General features: G+C 44.3%; 2 protein-coding genes across 3 annotated transcripts in view; one reads left to right on the top strand and one right to left on the bottom strand.

The window, feature by feature from the left end:
- Positions 1-13,606: 13,606 nt before the first annotated feature.
- Positions 13,607-17,101, bottom strand: zic1 (zic family member 1 (odd-paired homolog, Drosophila)). Its single transcript, XM_088363773.1, has 3 exons — positions 14,818-17,101; positions 14,520-14,683; positions 13,607-14,439 (listed from the first exon to the last, which is right to left on the bottom strand). The coding sequence occupies exons 1-3, from the start codon at positions 15,806-15,808 to the stop codon at positions 14,212-14,214; spliced, it is 1,383 nt and encodes a 460-aa protein (XP_088219899.1). The 5' UTR covers positions 15,809-17,101; the 3' UTR covers positions 13,607-14,211.
- Positions 17,102-18,286: 1,185 nt separating this feature from the next.
- The window catches only part of zic4 (zic family member 4), a 7,230-nt gene continuing 3,143 nt past the window's right edge, over positions 18,287-22,373 (top strand). Inside the window, exons 1-2 of one of the 2 annotated variants that reach the window (XM_088363772.1) lie at positions 18,287-19,698; positions 19,837-20,406. In XM_088363772.1, coding sequence (XP_088219898.1) covers positions 19,263-19,698; positions 19,837-20,406 — 1,006 coding nt within the window. In that variant the 5' untranslated portion in view covers positions 18,287-19,262. Of the gene's footprint in view, positions 20,407-22,373 lie in introns of both variants that reach the window. The other variant, XM_088363771.1, reaches the window with a different exon arrangement.

The raw sequence follows: 22,373 nt of genomic DNA, 5'->3' as shown, positions 1-22,373 counted from the left end.
CAGTTTGTTGTTTTTCCCCTCCTAGCCGAAGATTGTTGTCTATAGCCGGGTCACAGTCAGAGAGTCCAAAGCGATGCATCTCCTCCAATTCTCACAGTCTATTGATTCCCCGTCTGAAATTTATGTTGCCTTTCAGCAGAGCCCCCCTGCTGGGGCCCCTACTGCGGGGGTAGGTGACACAAGAGTGTCGGGCCAGATGCCGAGTGATCCCCTCCGATCCACCTCATCTAAAAAGCCACATCCATCGCCGGCGCCGGTACAATCAGCTACCAACCCTGTTGAAATACCACACTTCAAACCCGAATCCCCGGCGTGGCTCGCTCTCCTTCTGGCTTCTTGTTTTTACCGCACAACACAACGTGTAAATCTTCCAAGCAAATGCTCCGGGAAAGAAAGATGCCAAGAGGGGAAAGAAAAGCGGGACACAGAACTGCAGAACAAAACATGCCAGCTGGTCTACCTTTTGGATTTGGACTTTTTGGTGAGACTCTTTGAAGTCTGCCTCCAGCACTACTGTGGCATCACTCTGGCCACCACTAAGCCCTGTGCAAAAATGCGCCGGCCGATTATAAGAAACCAATAGAATTCAGTCATAAATCACCTAAATTTTCATGCAAATACTCTCCTCGGCGGGGCGTTGATGTCGTGTGTGTGTGTGTGTGTGTGTGTGTGTGTGTGTGTGTGTGTGTGTGTACAGTCAATGGCATATAAAAAGGTAAGACTTAAAAGAGAACTCTCGGAGACATCTCGGCCCGAATGCACACAGAAACTTCAAGGTCAAACAGCGCCACATAATAACTGTGACAAGGGCACACAATCGGGACGTACAACAAGACCGGGGAGTTGTTCAGGCTTTTATCTTGTGGCCCAAAGGGGGAAAGATCCACCCGACATCCCGGAGGGGCTGATCAATCACAGCCTGAGTGGTTCAAACTGTTTGTGCCTGATTCCACATCTATCACTGTCCTGTGCAGTCTATAAAAAAAAGTACTTTTCAATTAGAGCATGGCGCAATAGAATCGCACCCCTTGATTTATAGTGCAAGACTAATTACGCAAGCTTTAGGGGCTGCATTGTCTTATGTGAAATGTCGGCCTGTGACTCCAAGTGTTGACATTTTAGAAAAGCCCCCCTTGATCGTGACACGGAGGCTCATGAGAAAACAAAAGGTAGGAGAAACACACTTGAGTGTCTGTGGTGGCAATCACAAAATCTTTGGCAATCACAAATAAAAATGGAGTCAGTCGTCCAACACTTGGTACTGTGACTTTCATTTCTTTAAACAAGGCCACTAGCGTACGGTTTGAACGGGGATTGGGGGGGGGGGGGGGCGGCTAGAAGGAGTTTAGCAGTACATTCAAGCTTCACGGCAGAGCGCCGGGCCGGGCCCATGAATATCATTAACTGGGAGCTCATTTGGCTTTAACATGAAATCAAGCCCGTAAAGTATACGATAACATATGTTCAACAAATGCACAAATAAAAAGCGTTAAAGGTCTCCCTAGTGCATTTTGAGAGTTGAAATGTAAAGTACTTAATGTATAACATTGGTTAACATTGTAATCAAGTAATATAGTTAGCGTCTCCAAATCAAGACCGTGTGCTTAAAAGTTTCTCCCTACTGTAACACACAGACACACACACACACGCACGCACACACACACACACGCAAACACGCACACACACTGGAGGTAACAGAGAAGCTGGATGTCACATTCTCCATCAGTGAGCCTTAAAAGGATTTCACACCAGCCTAAGAAGGTCTACACCTCCTAGTCAGGTGCTACACCGGAGACAAGCGATGGCACTTTGGAGTAATCATTTTTTTTTTTTTTTTTTTTTTTTTTTAAAGACTTGTCACATGTGGGGTCTTGGGCCTCAGATACAGAGGTTTGAAAAAACGTTTTTTTTTTAAAGCTTGTCAAATAAGAAATGACCAAACTGTTGATTGTTAAAGAGCAGCTTGAAGATGCTTCACCTTTTTCCATTCGCTTTTGTTTTGAAAGGTCTTGAGATCAGGACGGACCTGTTGGTTCACAGCTTAGCAAGGCTCTGGCTGTAAAGCAGATGAAAGAACTGCGTTGTGTGACAGGGTGATCTGCCGCAGGTAGGCACCATCTCGCTTTTCAAAACACTTCGCCTCACGTCGCGACTCCCCATAAGAGGTTGATTTCAAAGTCAGTCGGCTCGACAGATTTCCTGCCCGTGCGAGGCGCAGGTGATAATGGGGCCTTAATCGCCCCACTGGTTCTGCTTGTCCCTCTCAATGTCACATATCCGGATGAACGTGGTAAATATCAGCCTTGGAGTCTCTCTCAACAACACCATTTTTATCTGCTTTTGGTCCTGGTCACATCGAAGCGGGCGAGAGATGAAAGGTGTATATGAGAAGGCTTGCAATTTACATGCCCTAATCACTACGTTAATACTATTTGGATGGTGCAAGTTTGGAATGGTTGGATTAAAAAAATAAAGCCGGAATGAATCATTTTGCACGCGAGACGTAGCAAGGGAAAAAAAAAAAAAAAAGACGGCTGCTTTGAGGCTGATTATCCTTTTGGGCACATGATCACAGTAGACAAGTATAGCGCTCCAGCCGTCGGTCAATAGCTTTTGTGTTCATGTAATTGGAGAATAATAACAATTAAGGCTTTATCGACTGTTAAAATCGGGTCTACTACTTTGTATTTGCTAGCAATTCTTCTAATAGAAAATGGCTTCTTTTTTGTTGTTGTTACCTCAGTTTGCGGGCTGGATTTCCAATAACACACAGAATCCAGATCCATTCAACAACTGTTGCCTTTATAAGTGAAAGCCCCAAAAGATGATGTAAAGCTCTTGGCAGAAGAACGGCCGCCTCTCAGCCACTAACATTCCGTCGGCGCTCCATCAGCACATCCCCCGCTGTTGGATCTCACCTCATTTTTCATATATCAAACATAAACTCTGGCGTCTTTACACATAGGCACGCATGCTCCAGCCGCAAGACTCAGCCGTGGCCATGCACTGGCTGCCATCCAATCCTCAGCCAAACAAATGCAAGGACCATTTCCTGCTTGGCAGCCGCCGACATGTTTTGCCATCCACTCGCCTCCCTTTCTTTCTCTCTCGTTTTTTACTCCCGTTCATCTTTCAAAGTCAAAGGTGTAGCGATTCTGAGAGCTGAAATAAAGAAGTGGCGAATGGAAATATCTGACTTTAGAGGACATTAAAAAACGTCACGTTTGGAGCACAATTGCCATCGAGGCAGTAAAGAGGTCCGTGGCACGTTTGGAGCACAATTGCCATCGAGGCAGTAAAGAGGTCCGTGGCTCTTCTTTGCCCCGCCCCCTCCCTCCCTTCCTTCGTGCCACCTGCATTACAATTAACCTCATGGCAACCTTGAGGTCGCTGATTAGTGTTGGCCTATTGTTCTGCTCCCACTGATGCGACGCGAGGTCCTCGCTGCCCTTAGCGCACTCACGCTAACAAATCAAACCCAGTTTCGGGCCGCGGCTTTTACCACAGGAAGCTTCAGGAAACGCAGCCAAGCAACTTTACTTTGTTAGCAGCAAGTCCCCCAAAATGACAGATTTATATGATCGAGAAGTACACCAAAATGAAAAGAAATGTGAGATAGTGTGGCCACGGTAGGCGAATCACGATAGAGCAGGGGAGACCGCCGTATCGGCAATGAAGTGAATCTGAGGCGGCGGCGCCGTCATCGAATTAAAATCACGCTAGATGTCGGGTGGGGAAAAAGCCCCGGAGGAGTAAAACAACACATTAAAGCATAATATCACCTCATGGACTTGAAGCGCAATCACTGGGTTTTTCCAGGTAGCAGTTAGACCATGTTTTGCCACGACACTTTCAATCTCGACTACCTTCAAGTGGCCCACGCAACAACGTACGCCGGGGAGCACGTGTTGGCCTTGACACGATACACACACACGCAAAAAAAAAAAAAAGTTTTGTTTGCGTTTAGTGTCTGAGGACATTATGTTCCCAAGCAAATCTGGCTGAGGAATTTTTCATGAATAGCAACCGTGATCTCCAGCAGGTTTTTGGGGCGCTCCTGCCAGCTGCTACAACTATTGCTAGCTTCTTTTGGGCACACGCAGGTGCAGCCACGCAAACATGATTGATTAGTCCACATTCGGCGTTGGCATCCTGGTGACTGTTGTTTATTTTTCTGCATAAATCCAAAGCCAACAAAAATATATTTTTTTAAAAGTTTTCACATCTTACCTTAAAGCCTTTAGACCCGTATTGTAATCATTTCTTTCCCAGTAACTTGCCACAGCAATTTGCACACAGCAGATTGCACAGATTTGCTAAACAAATAATGAATGAAATGGAAATTTATTTGCTCATATCAGAATTAAGGTTAAAAAAAAAACAAAAAAACAAACAAAGAAGTTATTATGCCTCACATGTTCTGCATTGTAACTATACTCATTTGTCACACCCGGCGGTAAAACAAAAGCACCAACATAAACATCCCAATACAGCTGGGGTTTATGAAGGGGATGAAAATATAAAGGGTATTAATATCCTTTTGAAAAAAAAAAAATGCTAAGGCCTGTTGTTATCTCACAACAGATTCATCACTGCTCGTATTCATTGTCCAGACCCCCCGCGGGCGTCATTGCTCATCCTTGCCATGGCACTAAACTGCATTATTTAGTTAGCGAGTAATGCCGTCGCCCTCCGACAATCAGCCACATTCACGCATTCAATACGGAGTCGGGTGCACACGCTCCAACGCGCTTTACTGCATAAACGGAGGAATTAAATTAAAGTCTTGAATGTACACTTTGGGATAGTAAATCCCCGTTACCTTTGCTAAAGAGTCGGAGTAGAGAATGATGCCAAACTGTAGCCCAGAGCTCAAGACCAAAAGATTGTTTCCCTCTTGTGATCATAACTGCTATTTATACCTTGAAATCTTGTAGCAATGAAGTCGTGCTATTATAATAACCAATTCATATTTTGTACAAATATTTTGCATTTAAGTGTATTTTGTCAGGATGAGAGGTCATCATTTTAGCAGATTAAATAATGTGTGAATTGTGAACTTTGTTAATGTATATTTTTATTCTGGAATAGACACCTTCTTCTCTTACAAATATAACTATTATCAAAAAAATAAAGTATATTATTCAATTCGTCCAAAGCAGGGGTCACCAACACGTCCGTGAGGACCGCATGAGTCGCCTGCAGGACTGTTCTAAAATTAGCTCAAATAGCGGCACTTGTCAGTGAGGTGCATTTATTTATTTTACAGTCAGATCTCGGTTTTTGAACGTCCTGGTTCTCGAACAAATCGGAATTCGAACAAAAAATTCGAGATTTTTTTGCTTCGGTTGTCGAACAAAATTCGGAGGTCGAACCTCGCGAGATGAGCCGGGAGGACCCGAGAAAACCCGACCGCGCGGCCCAGATGCCGACTGACTCCGTTGTTATTGTATTTTCGTTACTTTGAGGATTGTATTAACCTCTAATCATGCCTCCAAAGAAAGCAAGTGGGAGCAGTAAAGCCATCCTAAAACACAAAGACGCTCTCAAAGCAATGCGACAGTGAGCGCCCGGCCGGCGCGCTGCGGTTGCGCGATCGGACTAAATTTAGCTCCCTGCGCACTGACGTCCACTTAAATTTTGGAAAGTACATCAGAACTTTTAAAATATTTTCTAAATTTTAGCGACCGCTCTGTCAAAATAATGCGACCAGCCCAGTGCGGTTGCGCTGTCGGCGACGCGCTACTGTTACGCGTTCGGCGGTGCGCTGCAGTTGCGCGATCGGACAAAAGTAAGCTCCCTGCGCACTTAGGTCCACTTAAATTTTGGAAAGTACATCAGGACTTTAAAAATATTTTCTAAATTTCAGCAACGGGTCTGTCACAATAATGCGACCAGCGCGGTGCAGGTGCACGGTGCAGTTGCGCGGTGGGCGACGCGCTACGGTTGCGCGTTCGGCGGTGCGCTTCAGTTGCGCGATCGGACATATATGCGCAAATGAAAAAATGCTCAAAAACGGCGGGGTTTAGTTTGTCTTGAAACGGATTAAATTTTTTTTCCATTATTTGTAATGGGAAAAATAGATTCGTAATTCGACCGATTCGCTTCTCGAACCGCTTCCTGGAACGGATTGTGGTAAAAAAAACAAGGTTTGACTGTATTTTTGCTATTCTTGTTAAAATCACACTTACATGTGAACTGGAAATTACAATAATAACACATAGTGAAAGCCAAATTGAGCAAATGGGCTATTTCAGAAGTGTGTGTCAAACTGGTAGCCCTTTGCCTTAATCAGTACCCAGGAAGTAGCTCTCAGTTTAAGAAAGGTTGGTGACCCCTGGTCCAAAGAGTCTCCAGTTTTACTCAATTTCTTCTTAATTTGTTGGGGACCAATTTTTTGCTCTGGTGCAGTTCTGGGCTATCCATATGGTGGCGTGCAGACCTACTCCAAAACAAACCATATGTGGACTAATGTGAACTTGACACTTGTACGAGTCTAAAATGATCACCCAGAAATGCGAGGAACGTTGCATTCAGGCATAATGATGCAATTCCACAAATTGAAGATGGATCCTTCCTTTTTCCACCCCTAGCCCCACCTCCTCTCTTTTTTTTTTATTACATCCTTCTTTTGGGCCAACTTGGACCAGATGACCTTGAAACACGTACCATGTGACTCCAGATCTGGACAGAGCTTAAGCGCTTCCAGAGACCTGAGAGTCAAGGGTTCGCCTCGGACAGCCGCCGCGGAAGCATTCCCCTGAATATAAGAAAATAGCACACGTTAATGAGGAATGATGGAATTAAGCCAATCAAATGAAGAAAAAAAAAAAGAATTCATCGAGGCCCATCTTGCCTGTCAGGTCAGTCGATGGGTGTTTTGGGGGAAGAATGATTTGGGAACTCGCACCTGGCAGACGGAGAAATTTCACGCTAGGCCGCCACGCCAGAGCAGTCCAGCAAGAGTTGTCTTCAACCATCATTGTCTCCCCTCGTACCTTGACAAAAAAAAAAAAAAAAATGAATGGAATGTTGTCTGCTTTTCAAACCATATGTTGTGTGGTGAGGCATATTTATTCAAATGGAACTATACCGCTTTAGCTTTTTTTTTTGTTTTGGGGAGGTTAATGACAGAAAAGGTGACCCGTAGCCCGATACATAAAACATGTACGTTACACATCAATTCGATTGATAATTAATGTTGTCCGAAGAGGTGTCCACGATGCAGTGAATGATTAGAAATGATGCGTCTGGAAGCAAAAAGTGACACGGTAACATGCAACACGGCCGTCCCGCTGGCAGCTGATTGGATTTAGCCAAAAGTTGGTCCAGGGAAAGTCTCCCGCTGAGAGCAAAATTGACTTACGTCTGTCGGCGGCCAGTGAGATGAAGGGCGTCCGCTCTTATCTTCTTCCATCCCGTGTCGTCCCCCCACCGACCCCAATACTTTCCCCGCGCGCCTCTGCGCTGTGTCTGCAACAATCTCAAACATAGCATGTCGAGGAGACGCTACTGTGACGTTTTTATGCAGTTCATGTTCAGATTATTCACTAGGTGAGAGATTAAACTACACATGGAATCTTGTCGGTGTCAACACATGATAAGACAGCACTGCCGGTTATTTTCAGCATTGTATGCGCTGTGCTTTATATGCAGTAGTAACTCGGAGCCTCTGTACTCTAAACTGCATTTGAACCAGATCAGAATGTTTCTTTTTGAAATGTTAAGATGAATTTTGTTGCATTTGTGGCTTCAATGGTTCGCTGTCTTAAACTGTTGCTCTACAGATAAACACTAATTTCCATACAAAGCTGAATTATTCAGTAACCAATAAAAATGAAAGCTGGTGATTTGAGTCTGACCGTATGATTGATAAAATACCTCAACTTCAACAACAGAACTATTTTCTTTATCAATTGTTCAAGTCAGTAGCTCGAACGAATCGAACAAAAGGGTGCAAAAGACAGACCCTTGTGGAACGCCAGAAGCAATTGTGATAGCTGAATGCTTTTAGTTGAATTACATGTGTATGGCAAGCTAGAAGTGATTTCAACTTATCTATCAGTGTATCTAAAGTAGTATAGAACAGGTTGCATTCAATTGTGAGCAAAGCGGCAGCATTACTCCTCTGGTCACATGCAAGACGCACACGTGGGAAATGCACAATTAGTTGATGAATCCAAGCGAGCGTAAGCGTAATATACAGCAAACACCTGGACAGAGCGAGCAAGCGGCTTTGGCCCAATTATGATCAATCAGAGCAACAGGCAGCGCCGCCTAATTGGATATATATGTCTTATTATGTACAAGGAGATGTTTGGCATTTTATTTGGAAAGATTGATTGGAGCAAATTGGAAGGATCACAGCTGCGCTTTGATCAATGGAGTCTGACATAAAAAAAAAAAAATAAATAAATAAAAAGCTGTACGGTGCTCATGTGGACTCGCCATGCACTTTTTCCACATAGACCACAAGTCAATTGCAGGCATTGTGTGTAAATAAGGAAAATAATCTGCTTCTGCATTCCTTCTATAACCAAATTTCGGCTTTAAAGACTGAATTCAATGTTTTATTTTAGTCTGGTAATTGATAACATTCCCTCCCGCCTTGGATTTTGTTTGTATCCCTCGCACGTTGTCATCCATCCGTGGTCATATTGTACGTCCACCTGCTGAAGGCTGATATGCGTGCATTGCTTGACGGTAGCTGACCACCAGCTTTTCTTTGCCAAATCCCGATCCAATCGTTCTTATCCTACCGCCCCTCCCACCGGCAAAACAGTGACTTCATAACTATTTGTGAATATTCCTGAAGGAAGTCGAAAGCTAAAATGCCACTCCGGCATGCTTTTTGTTGATAGCGCTGATATAAGCAAACGTTTATAGTGATATTGCGTCATTTTGAGAAGTTGTAGCTAATGTTATGGTCAACATAAATAGAACTTATTGACTTTCCTTGTAACTGCAGAAATGTTTGTGTTGCATCTGTGCCCCTAATGACGTGACCATTACGTGTCTGATTCAAATCTGTTGCACAACAAAGAAGTAAAACAAAAAACAAAAAGCACATCATTGAACACCAAGTTCTTGTGGTTTGCTTTGATGGAGGAAAAATGTGACATTCATGAAAGATTTAAGCGCTTTTTTGTTGTTGTTGTCTTTTGTGGTAGCGCTATGATTTCTTACCAAGTCACATGTCGCGTCTGGGAAGAGTCGAAGAATTTATTTTATGGATTGGACCCACTCTTTTCTGGTAGCGGCAGACATTTTTATTTGTAATTTCAACACCAGATACCTGATACCTCACCAGAAAACAGAAACTAATCTATTGGGAAATGATGGGGGTATTCAAGAAAGGCTCAGCAGGAAGCAAGCAGACGCTGGTGCGTAGTCGTAAGCAGATGTGGAGAAGCGGCGACGGCGCTACATTTTGCACCTCCCTTTTATCACCACGTCAAGTCTCCGCTCACATTTTGCTTTATGGACTTTGCAATTTGAAATTGTGCAGCGACAAAACGATCACGGCCTCTGGGCCGTGAACTTTCGAAATAAGAATTTGGTCAATCCGGTTATTCAAAGCGAGTGTTATTGTAACGTTATTGTGTGAAGATGTTTGTTGGACTAGAGTCTGCAGATTATTTTTGTGATCCTTCGAAGATGGTAAATAGAATAAAATTTAATCATGACCATGGAACAGGATTATGTAGTGGTCTGTGGAAATATTTTCTCAGAGATCCACAAATGTTCCGAAGAGAACCTCAGAGTCATTTAACATGTACTTAACGGGAGGGCCCTTGAGCCAGGCACTTCCTCGGGTTCCAAGACCCCTGCTCAGGTTCCACCTCAGCTTGCAGCAGGGAGCTAATTGGACTGGCCTCATTAAGCAACATGTCCACGAAAAAAAAGAAAAAAAAAAAAATGGGAGTGAAGGTGGGATGTTGGGGGTTGGGGGGTGCGGCCTTGCGCGACATCACTCGGGGTCTCCACAAATCTCCCATGCCGTCCTAATAGCGTGTCAGACAACACAAGTGATGTTACGGGGGTCACACTTCACGGTGTGCGTCACCATAACGAACACACGAGCCGCGGATGAATGGCCCAATCAGTCGTGTGCTTATATAAGTAGAAAATGTGCAATTTCTGCAGAAATTGTGTAAAAAAAACATGTACAGTATAGTAAGTCTTTAAAAACACCATGTATAAGACAGACTGTAGAATTATTTTAATGACCGTGTATAGTAAGGATTAACTCATGTATAGTAAGGCCTTTTTTTATAGAAAAACAATGACCATATATAAAAAAAATACAACTATGTATACTAAGGCTTTATTTTTCTTTTTAGAAAAAAAGACCATGTATATTCAGTTTTTTTTAAAGAAAAAATACCATGTATAATAAGGAGTTTTTTTTGTTTTGTTTTTTAAATGAGTATGTATAATCGGGCTTTATTTAAAATTAATGACCCTGTTTTGTATTTTTTTTTTTTTAATGACCATGTATATATCGTAAGGCTTAAAAAAGTACCATAGATCTTCTGAACCGCTTTTCCTCACGATGGTCGTGTGCTGGACTTTTCACCTACCTTTTATGAAACGTGAGCTTGATGTAATGCAAACCACACTAATTAACATGGTAATTGGAAACCCATGTTAAGTGTAGATTAAACAATCAAAGCAGAAAAAGGACCAAATGTATGTAAAGCACATTTTGGCTGCCAAACTCAAACTTCTGCAGACAGCTTGCAATGTTGCACTGCAGACCACAACTGCTGAATTATTAATTCCCAATTTGTTTTTAATGAAACATTGGTCAACTTCGACGAACTATGTAAAATATGCAATATGTTATCTTACTTGGCCACAACGTCTAAATATTAGGAACATCCCTCTCGTTGCGGACCCCATACTGCAGTTGACATTGTTGACAGAGTAGCAAAATTAAATTATTTAATAAGGTTCAAAATGATCAGAATCACTGTGTAAGTGTACCTAATAACGTGTCTCGTGAGTTTACGCGGATAAATTGCGTCCAAATCTTTATTTTTACGTTTCTTCTTTTTTTGCTCACATTTGCCTATTAGTTTTTTACCGTTCACTATTTTTCCCCTCCATGCGAGTTGCAGGTCTGCATTTAGGAGCTTAAAAATAGTCACGTCACGTGAAGCGCGTCCGCAAATTACGCACAGTCCGTGGACCAACATAATACACAATAATAACAGTCAACACTTTTTGTATCGCTGCCTTCCCTCCCTCCCCCCATAACTTCAAAATAAAATAAGAAAAAAACTGCAAGCAAAAAGAAACACGTTGCCCCAAAAAATCATTCGACTTCTTCCATATGACTGAGACTTGATGCGCATGCATTTAAAGTGCTTGCTTATGGCCGTCTACTTTAGTACACGCGCGCGCACACGCTTATGTAATGCGATGAGGCGCCATTGAACGCATAGCTGGGCTGGCTTCGTGTTTGGCATGTCACTCGCGTTGGCCCACTCGAGCACGCTGCTCGTGGAGGATGATGGCAGCTCGTTACATTTAACGTGCTGTTGACTCGGACATTATCTAGTCACACCATGTTTACACATACTTTTATTTTTTAACGATGTGCTATTGCTGTTTAGTTAAATGACATTTCGATAACTAGGCCAGGTAATATTCTGGTTATCTGTTTTCACAGGAGGGTCAAAATAACTGAAACGGAACAATAATTAACATTGTTAAATTGACAACATAAAAAGAAAACAATTAATCGATTTGGAGGTATTGGTGTTTTATTTTTGTGGTAAGGGTTTGCACTGTATCATAAAATCCAAACAAATTATCATCATTGTAGAAATATTTTGAAAATTGTTTTAGTCATGGATTTATATATATTTTTTATACATTGTGTTGCTAAAATATGCTTTCGTGTAATAATTTATTGTATCTGTTTTAAATATTGGATGCGGTTTGAATGAATACACTCCCAAGTTGGCGTTACAGGTACATTTTTAGTCTTTGCACTTGACTAAGCTGTTAATCAAGAGAAATTAATGCGAGTGTTAAGATTATTATGAAATATAGTTCATGCACGACTTTTATTTTTTATTTTGCTAGTTGCCCTCGTTGAAGACGTATTTTTCTGTTTGTCTCACACTGACAGTGGTTTCTACTCAATTGCCCAAATATGGTCAGCACAATTTTAAAAACAACCATCAGTGTGATGCAGTGCACGATGTAATGTCCCTAAAAAAAAAAAAAAAGAAAAAAAAGAAACATTTTTGAAGGCATCTGCTGTTGTGATCGTGCGCGCGCGTGTATGTGTGTGTTCGAAAGAGTGCAATGGACTCTGCCTGACGACAGCATTGTTAAATAGAGTCGAAAAAGTCATTTCCGCGTCACCCCCCGGACGTAATAGTCCATGAAAAGGGAAATATGAATACATTTCAATACATTTCCAACAAGATGGTGCATGCATCCCCCCCCTACACACACACACACACACACACACACACACACACACACACACACACACACACACACACACACACACACACACACACACACACACACACACACACACACACACACACACACATACTCCTCCATTTTTACCACACACGCTAGCACATGATCTCGTGGTTTGACTACTTTTCCCCCCGATGACGAAAACGCCACTAGCTGCCCCCCCACCTCCCTTATTTTTTTTTTTTGCTGTCCGTGCATTGCTGACAAAGACTTGTCACATGCACGACGATCACGACGTGATCTCTGACTGCCTAATGGGCCGCTCAAGCAAGCTGCAGACAAACAATAAAGAGAAAAAAAAGAGAGGGGGTCTTGAGTTGGGGGGTTCACTTTTCATGCTTTTCATGCACTGCTGCACCCCCCCCCCCCTTCACTGCCCCCCACCCCCCTTATAAATCCAGGCGATCCCACAAACGGAAATAAATTAGATTGCAAAATGAGATTCCCCAACAATTAAGTAAGGCCAACTTATTTTTTTGTGTGTATACACAAAAGGAACAACCGGCGTGATTAATCGATTAAATTTGCACATTACTGCGGGGCAAAAGTGTTGGATGTTAATTTGGATAAACAGAAAGAAGGGGGCGCTAGGATAGATGTGTGTGTGCGCGCACGCGTGTGTGGGCGGCAATTCGTATTGACTAAAGTTGCAAACACACGCTGGCAATTGCACGTTTCCCTTAAATCAATCAAGCGATTCCAACTTTAATGAGTCACGTGGCTATTTTTTTAAATTATATTTTAGGGGGGGCAGTTATTAAATGTTCGTTTTCGAGTTTTTGTTGTTCCGCAAATGACAACAGTCAGGGAAGAAAATATTTTTCAACTTGAACTTTTGAAGTCATCTGCAATCGGTTGCTATACCTAATTAAATCAAGCCCAACGCATTTTTTTTTGCATTTGTATTTTTTTAATCGTTGAATATAGTACGAAAATGTATCCAAACATTTTTTTGTGCTGTTGATGAATCGAAACTAAATTTGACATACGAGCGCATTTCTCCATAAATACCGACCACTTCTAAAAACATGCGGATAAATATGGAAAATTGAGCTAGTTATACATGTATAACAATAATAATCATAATAATAACACTTCCTTTCAGACAACACAGGTAACTTTTAGTGTATATTTATCACGTATACATAATAAACAGGTTGACACGGAATTGTTCAGGCTTTTTTTCACTATTCGAGACGATTTCGTCGACATGACATTTAAATAACAACAAGGATTAAAAGTGTGCTACTCCAACGGGACCTTTAGGGACGAGAATGCTGCACGGTGTCTGGCTATACATGATGGCGGAAAAAAAGAGAGCACATTTAATACTATAAGCTCGACCTTGTAATACTGTTGATCATTCACATTTGGTACACGACTAGAACATTCTTCTTCAGTGGCGTCTATTGTCCATATACCAAGGGAGCACATTTTTTTTTCTTCGCAACCTTAAGATATTTACAAAATAAAATATTACAGGTATGTTTCTTTTCCATCTCGGTTGTGGTATGTACAAAAACAATTCCCCCTACGCCCCCCTTTTTGCAACTTTTGGAGCAGTCCTTAGTTAAAAATAAAGAAAAGTTGGCTCCTTCTTTTCTCTTTTTTGGTCCATGCACTCTTTCAGTCCACGCTCCAAAAAGTCTTTGCAGTCCAAAAAAAAAAAAAAAAACCCACCCAATTTCCCCCCCAAATATTTTTTTACACGTACCATTCATTGAAATTGGACGTGAGCGCGCCGCTGTGGCTGCCCGCTGTCGTGGTGGTGGCGGCGTGGTGCTGCACCGCCACAGGGGCCGTGGGCGATATGGAGCTGCCGCTGCTCGGGTTCTCCGCCGACGGGGACACGATGGTGGGTGGTGTGGACGACTCGTAGCCCGAGCTGGCCGCCGGAGACGGCTGGGAGCCCGGGTTGCTCGCTTCGTGTACCTAGGAAACAAACAAAAAAATGTTTTACGCTTACAAAAACGCAAGTTATGAATCCTTTTATTTTTTGAGTGCGATTTTACCTTCATGTGTTTGCGCAGGGAACTCGGGTGCGTGTAGGACTTGTCGCACATTTTGCACAAGTAGGGCTTGTCGGAGGTGTGCACGTGCATATGTTTCTTGCGGTCGCTGCTGTTGGCAAAGCGGCGATCGCAGCCGTCGAACTCGCACTTGAACGGCTTCTCACCTGAATTCAAATAAGTGCGTCACTTTGCTGCAAAATAGCACGCATGCACGCATCGACTTTTGATTCATTTGAAATTCATTTTTCCCCGCATCCTGACTTTTTATTGTTTTGTTTTAGTTTTGGCGATGCCTTACCCGTGTGCGTCCTTTTGTGAATTTTCAGGTTTTCCGAACGCGCGAAGACTTTCCCGCAGCCGGGGAAGGGGCACGGGAAGGGCTTCTCGCCCGTGTGCACGCGGATGTGATTGACCAGCTTGTACTTGGCCTTGAAGGGTTTGCCCTCGCGGGAGCACTCCTCCCAGAAGCAGATGTGGTTGGTCTGCTCCGGCCCCCCCACGTGCTCCACGGTCAGGTGAGTGACCAGCTCGTGCATGGTGCTGAATGTCTTGTTGCACGACTTCTTGGGGCTTGCCAGCTGCTCGGGCTCGATCCACTTGCAGATGAGCTCCTGCTTGATGGGCTGCCGCATGTAGCGGAAGAAGGCCCCGGCGCCGTGGTGCGCTGCCATGTTCATGTTCATGGGACCGTAGCCGTGCAACTGCGTGGACGCGTAGTCTGAGCGCGGGCTCGTGACGTGGCCGTACTGCTCGGCCGCGGCGCGACCGTACACGTCCCCACCGAAGCCGAGGCGCATCTGGCCGTTGACCACGTTGGAGGACGCGTGGCCCGCCGCCTGCTCGTGCAGCCCCGGGAAGAGCAGGTGGCCCGCCGCTTCCGAGTGTCCGTGGGGTCCCGCGGCGAAGCCGCCCGCTGCTGCCGCCGCCGAAGCGAAGAGGCTGTGCTGCGCACCCGCCGCCTCGCCGAACCCACGGTTCCTGAACAGAAAGTCCCGCGTGGAGTTGAAGGCCGCCGTGGAGTAAGACCCCACGTGGCCCGGGTGGTGGTGGTGGTGATGGTGATGGTGGCCCAGGGCGGCCGCCGCCGCGTAGCCGGCGGGCGCCTGCGTGGAGAACGCCGTCTGCTCGTGGGAGCCGTGGTTGATTTTGAAGGCGCCCATGCCGTCCGCGAACGGGTTGATACCAAGCGCCACCTCCCGCTCCGTCACCTCACCCGTCGAGTGGTGCCGCGTAGAGCCGAAAGTGGTCACTCCTATGGCGGGATACTGGGGTCCGGCGTCCAGGAGCATCTTCGCCCACTCGGTCTGTGCGCGCGCCGACGCGACTGAAGACACGGGTGAAAAAATCACGCACAGATATTCGTCCCTCCCGCCCCCTCTCCTTCACTTTCTCTATCTTGTCCCAACTCCCCCGAAATCGCCAGAGTCTTGTTTATTTTCTACGGTGCCCTTCTCGCGCGCATCTTACGCCCACGCGCCCCCCGGAAAAAAAAGAAACCCACGCGCTATTGTCTCTCGTGTTTTGTTTTTGGGACGCTTGATCTCCCCGTGGCGTGACTTTCACCTCCTCGCTCGGGCGCTGAGCTGCAGACTGATAGTCGCAATCATTCCTGCAGATAAATGAATTGCAAAGACAACACGGTCCAGCCCTGATGAATGGGGAGGGGTGGGAGCGGGGGGTGCTCTCACGTGAGGACCCGGCCGCTCGTCGATTGGTCGGCACCTACAAGCCCCCCCATCTCCCTCAATAACATCCACTCAACAAATAACAATCCACGTAGCAAGACGATTGGTCTCTTTGCATCATCAATCCATGCAGGGTATTTTTATTTTTTATTTTTTTTGCGGGGTGGATTGAAAGATTTGGAAGAGGGAAAAAAATGGCATTAATATAAACATTAATACAGTCAAGATAGAAAGGTGCCTTCACTGTTGGTGTTCGAGACATTTTGCACCAAGTTTGCAAATTTATAATGACGTTAGCCGAATAGCATAAAAGTCAAATTTAAAGGCTTTTGGTAAACAATACTTTTTTTTAAACTTGCATGTTAACTAAAACTGATGAGGTAAGCTAACGTTGAGCTTTTCTGTCATCGTCAATGTTTTGTTTAATTAAAATTTACCTACTTGTTACGAAAATGATTACCATTGTAAACACAGAAAGTCACATCTTTTTGTACAGCTATTCAGTCTTTTTGCAAACGTTCCACGTTTTTTTGTGTGCATGAAATAACTCACCAAAAATAGTTCCTTTGCAATGAGCTACACATTCCCAACATGATTCTAAACTTTTCCTATATTTTCAGACACCCCCTTTGCCCCTTAACCTGTTTTATTAAACATTTTGATGAGAATTTATCCCTTCCCGATGGGCTTCACATGTGCCGGGTGTGTCGCTTTCTAAACTTTTCTAGAATTTCCCACATTTCTTGTATTTTGGTTCTTGTCAACAACTTCCCACATTCTTTTGCTGAAATCACAATTTGATTCCTTCCCATTTTGTGAGGTCTTATCACTACTTTCAAATTTTTGTTTGGGGGGAAAATAACTCCCGTTATTAAATCTGGTACATTCCCAAAAAACTGTGCCCCCCCCCCCCAAAAAACAAAACAAAACAAAAAAAAACATCACACCCAAAGTAAATACAGTAGACTTCATCGTCCATTTTGAAGCATCTCGCCTTCCACCTGGACTGCATAAATAGGCCGGCTACGTTGCTCTATAAATTGTCACGTGTGTGTGTGTCTCCATGTGTGTGTGTGTCTGTGTGTCCGTGTGTGTGTGTGCGTGTGTACGTGTGCGTGCGTGCGTGCGTGTGTGTGTGTCTTAAGACCTTGTGGGTTGTCGAATTTATCAAGTGGGATTTGCGGCAGGAACCTGCGGCTGCCCCCGAGTTCAAAAATCCACATGCAGACTTTTTTTTTTTTGCCATACGACCCATTAAAAAAGAATCGACTCTCCCCACACACAAGCGTGCGCACGCACGCGTACACACACACTTGATGATTTGAATGAATGTGCTCTATAGTGTGCAGCATTGTTTTTCTTTTTTTTTTTTTTTTTTACAAATTTCCGTTTTAAACGAAATAGATACTTTTTTATGTACAATAGGGAAACGTTCTGTTGCATTTTGTGTTTAATGAGCGTAAAAGTTACACACAAGTGTCAAAAACAAGTTAGGATTTTTTGAAACCTACTTTTTACGACTCTGTTTGAATTTTAAAGTAAATAGTTGCCACTGTAAGTTGTTTGTTTTTAAAGCCAAACTAATGAACATCCGCACGAATAAACTCCCCGTTCGCTTTGCTAATATTATATGCCCTTAAAAGGAAAAAACAGGAAACTTTTCCTTCTTCCTGTTTTCACCTGTTTCCTTTTTAAAAATTAACATGTCAAACTCTTGGCTGACAGCGTCCAGCTACACTTAAAAAGGTGAGTCAATATTTATAGAGGGGATGGCTCGCAAAATTGTTTAGCAAGCTGTTTCGGAGCGTGCATATGTGTGTAATACAAAACTGTGGAGGGGCTATTTGCGGTGTACATTCAGTATACATTCTACAATGGAACCATTTCCCCATGCATTTGATATACACAAACTATTTTTACTTGACATCCCTGACTGTTTTTTTAAGCGTTAAAATAGCACACTGAACGTAAAGGTTCGTGCAAATTTGTGCAAATTTCCGTCAAGAAAAATACACTTTTTACCCTTTGCCGCGCGCTCGTGTGCTCAAAAGTGACTCGTTGCGTCTAATTCCAACGCAGACGCGGCGAACAATCTCAGCTTTTACATCGGCTGACTTCTTTCGTACTTGCACGCCGTTTCTCTTTTTGAACTTTTCCCCCCCCATGCATGCATATAGTCTGCATATGCAAGCAAGCGCCACCTCCTCTGGCAACCATCTGCTGCTTACCGTCGCTTCGGCTCTTTCACCGACAAACCAAATTAGCCCGGATCGTGACAACAGGTCCTCGTCGTTGTTACGTTTGTTTCACTTTATTTCATTTCTGGATGACAACTACGACGACGGCGAGAGGGAGAGCTGATGATTATTTTGAAAGCTGCGCGTGCGGACCCCAAAGTAAGAGGATTTATGCTTTGCCGGCTTTTATTCTCCTCCTTTTTAAAGGCGACTTCCCCGTTGGCAAGTATAGGGGAAAAAAAGGAAAAACGAATAAAGAACAAGGATACTAATAAGAAGATATCACACGGCATAATTTGACCAAATATGCCCTGGCCATGATTCGTTTTTTAATCCGGTGAAAGAAAGTAGTGGGACCTCCGGGCACAAAAGAGAAGCCGCCTTGTATCCGGATTAGCCCCCCCCCCCCCCCCCTCGCTTTTTTTTTAATGATACAATAACGTTTTGCATAACTTTTTCTCCCCTCTCTCGTGTTGCCTGACGGCAGCGCGCATGCGCGTCCCTCCTCTCGCTCGCTGGTCACCATTTTTCTTCTGGTTGGGAATGTGTCACCGGTGACGTCAATCAGCCACCTCTGACCAATTAGAGCGCGGCCCGATTGTTTGGCTCCGCGGGTTGCGAGCGCCCACCGCGAGCCGCTATTCTCTATCAAATGCGTCCTGCTGCCCAGCGAATGTAGCCCCGCCGCTACATACAACTTTAGAAAGTTTTTTTTAGTATTTCGGAATTGCGATTGAAACACGTTTGTCATCATTATTGTTTTGCCCGCTGTCAAGTGCAATAATAATAATAATAATAATAATAAAACGATTAAAGGAGGAATGAGTGCCGATGCGCTAAGATGCCCCGCGATGGACCCTGCCTTCCCCAAACGGAATGTGGCGCTGAGATTAGTTGATTTGGCGGGGGCTCACCACCACCGCCGCCACCACCATCATCATCACCGGCAGGGTGCCCCTCCGAGCGTGACAGGCTTCCCGGGGTTCGGCAGCCATCTGCACTCAATGGCTCACTCGCACCCCGGGGAGATGACTGCGGAACCCTGCCTGGGGCCGAGTCCATTCGGGCCAGAACACATGGGGCACTCGGCGGCCCTCAAAATCAGCCCAGCCCATCATTATCACCAGCAGCACCAGCCTCAGCACAATCATCACATGGCAGGCCACAGTCAAGTGGTCTCCAGTCAAACGGGAGCTTTCGGGGCGACGCCGGTGCCCTACGCGGGTATGACGCACCCGGCTGAGGCGCTGACCGCAGGTAGGGACTTCCTCCGCGCCATGCCGGGGCTGGCCGACCATCATCACCACCACCACCACCACCAGCAGCAGCAGCAGCAGCAGCAGCAGCACACTGCCGCCGCCGCTTCTCACCACGGAATGTTTGTCTCGACAACAGGTAGCTACCCCGCGCAATACGGCCACGACGCCGGAAACCATGCGCTCTTTTCCGGGCTGCACCAAGAGCAGCCTCCAGGCGGCCAACTCCGCTTGGGACTACCGGGGGACGTGTACGTGCGCTCGGAGCACTTGGCGGCGGGCACCCGAGCTGATGCATTTTACGGGGGGCTTAATCTGAATCTGGGCGCGCACCACCACCCGCACGCGCACCAGCACTCTCCTCACGGAAGCGGCGCATTTTTCCGCTACATGCGGCAGCCCATCAAACAGGAGCTGATCTGCAAGTGGCTGGAGCCGGGAGAAAAGCGCTGCGCACGCACTTACGGCACCATGCACGAGCTGGTCACGCACGTCACCGTGGAGCACGTCGGCGGGCCCGAACAGGCCAACCATATTTGCTTCTGGGAAGAGTGTCCGCGCGAGGGCAAACCCTTCAAGGCCAAGTACAAGCTGGTCAACCACATCCGCGTCCACACGGGCGAGAAGCCCTTCCCGTGCCCCTTTCCCGGCTGCGGGAAAGTCTTTGCGCGCTCGGAAAACCTGAAAATCCACAAAAGGACGCACACAGGTGAGTTTTTCTTAGGAATTACGCGTTTTTCGGGCACTAAGTCATTTTGAGTGTTGTGGTTTGGAGATGTGTGTCTGGGGGGTGCATGGGTAGGATTATGGCAGCTCACTCATGCGTTTGACGCTTGGACCGCTTGTTTACACCACAGCACAAAAGAGACGTGCATGTCTTATTAGTGACCCCACCCCCACGTGCCACCCATATACCCCCCCACCACACACACACACACACACACACACACACACACACACACACACACACACACACACACACACACACGCACACACACACACACACACACACACACACACACACACACACACACACACACACACACACACACACACTCTACCTTAAATTTGCCGCTGTCATGCCCTGCTTTATTGCAATGGCATCAACACTGTTACTATTGAATATCCCAAGTGTGCAACCTGTGGTGTGTGTGTGTGTGTGTGTGTGTGTGTGTGTGCTATTTATGCCCCACCGCCTTTTTTGTAAAGGTATAAACTAAACAATTTACATAGAAAATATATATTAATGAACATCTGACACTACAAAGCAAGCTTTTTTAAACATATCTAATAATTGGGTTTCAAATTTTGAGTTCACAATCTTTTTTACAGTGTTAAATGGCTGCAAATATATACAGAAAAAATACTTAACTTTGACTAAAATGTTCCGTCAACATGTTGGTGTGAAACCTGTAGTACGTGGGCCACATATGACGGCCGAGCACATTCGATTTGGACGAAACCATTCTTATAAAGTCTTATCCCCAAACCCATAAAATATTAAAATGTAGCCTCTGAGGACCGAGGACTGAGAACTCAAATGGTGGGGGATAGGGGCTCATACACACATTATTTCTTATTTATGGAACACAGCTGAAAATATCCCTAATAAAACTTCTGATATAAGTGGGTCATACCATTGGTGTGCAACATGTGGCACGTGTTATTAAAGGTCCGGCTACAGCAAACAAAATTGTAAACTACTCTAAAATATATCTATATACTTATAAACATTCCATTGTACAACATTCAATAATTCACACAAGATTTTCTTTAATTTGTTTATCATCATTTTAAATATTTTGTCAAAAAACTAATCCTCAAAGGACTAGGTTAAACTCAAATCACTCCCAATGGAAAAACAACAACAAACCCTGCTGTTGATACTCCATCACTCATGCTGGCAGCTGAATATGTTGCTTGCCTAAAAAATAAAAAATTACAATATTGAATTGAATTCCTTTATTGTCACGTTAACGCAGTGTTAACTGTGATAATTAGTTTGGCAGCTCCACATGGCAGGTTATGCACATACATATATATAAAACAGTATAAAATACAGATAAAATGCAACACAAAAACAAAATAATAAACAAGAATCAAGTCTGCGTTTGAGCGGTCAAAGTGCAAAGGTCTCATCATCAAGTCCCCAATCACATTTTGTCATTAAATTAATCCTCGGAGGACTATAAAACTCGAATGATGTCCGATGGGGTAAAAAACATATTTGAAACGCATGATCTTGATATTAAATTGCAAGCATAACTTGTCAACACTGTCCCCAATCACTTTTTTTTTTTTTTTACTGAAGTACTTTTTTGCCAAAGTGCTAAATACAGACTTAAAACAGTCAAATGACAAGTATGCCTGACTAAAATTAAAACAAGAGTTTTTTTATTGTCATTTTTTTCCAAAACTAATGGTTTATAATATTTACTATTATTGTTTATCTTTAAAAGTCTTGTAACACTTGAATTTTTGTTCCAGGGATCAATAAAGGATTTCTTATGAAAAGGTCTTCCACTACGATTTATACGCTATACTAAAATCATAGGTGACTGAAAATATCATCTAACCTAAATTAATAATAGTAATAAAAGTAGCAACCCACATGCCCTCTCTCAACATGCAGTGTGTGTGCAACCTGTGGCTCGTGGGCCACGTACAGGCCCTGCC

Source organism: Syngnathus floridae, chromosome 20 (assembly GCF_059516105.1).
Source record: "Syngnathus floridae isolate MCC-2025c chromosome 20, RoL_Sflo_1.0, whole genome shotgun sequence".
Classification (NCBI taxonomy): Eukaryota; Metazoa; Chordata; class Actinopteri; order Syngnathiformes; family Syngnathidae; genus Syngnathus; species Syngnathus floridae.
This window is presented reverse-complemented; position numbering and strand designations above follow the sequence as displayed.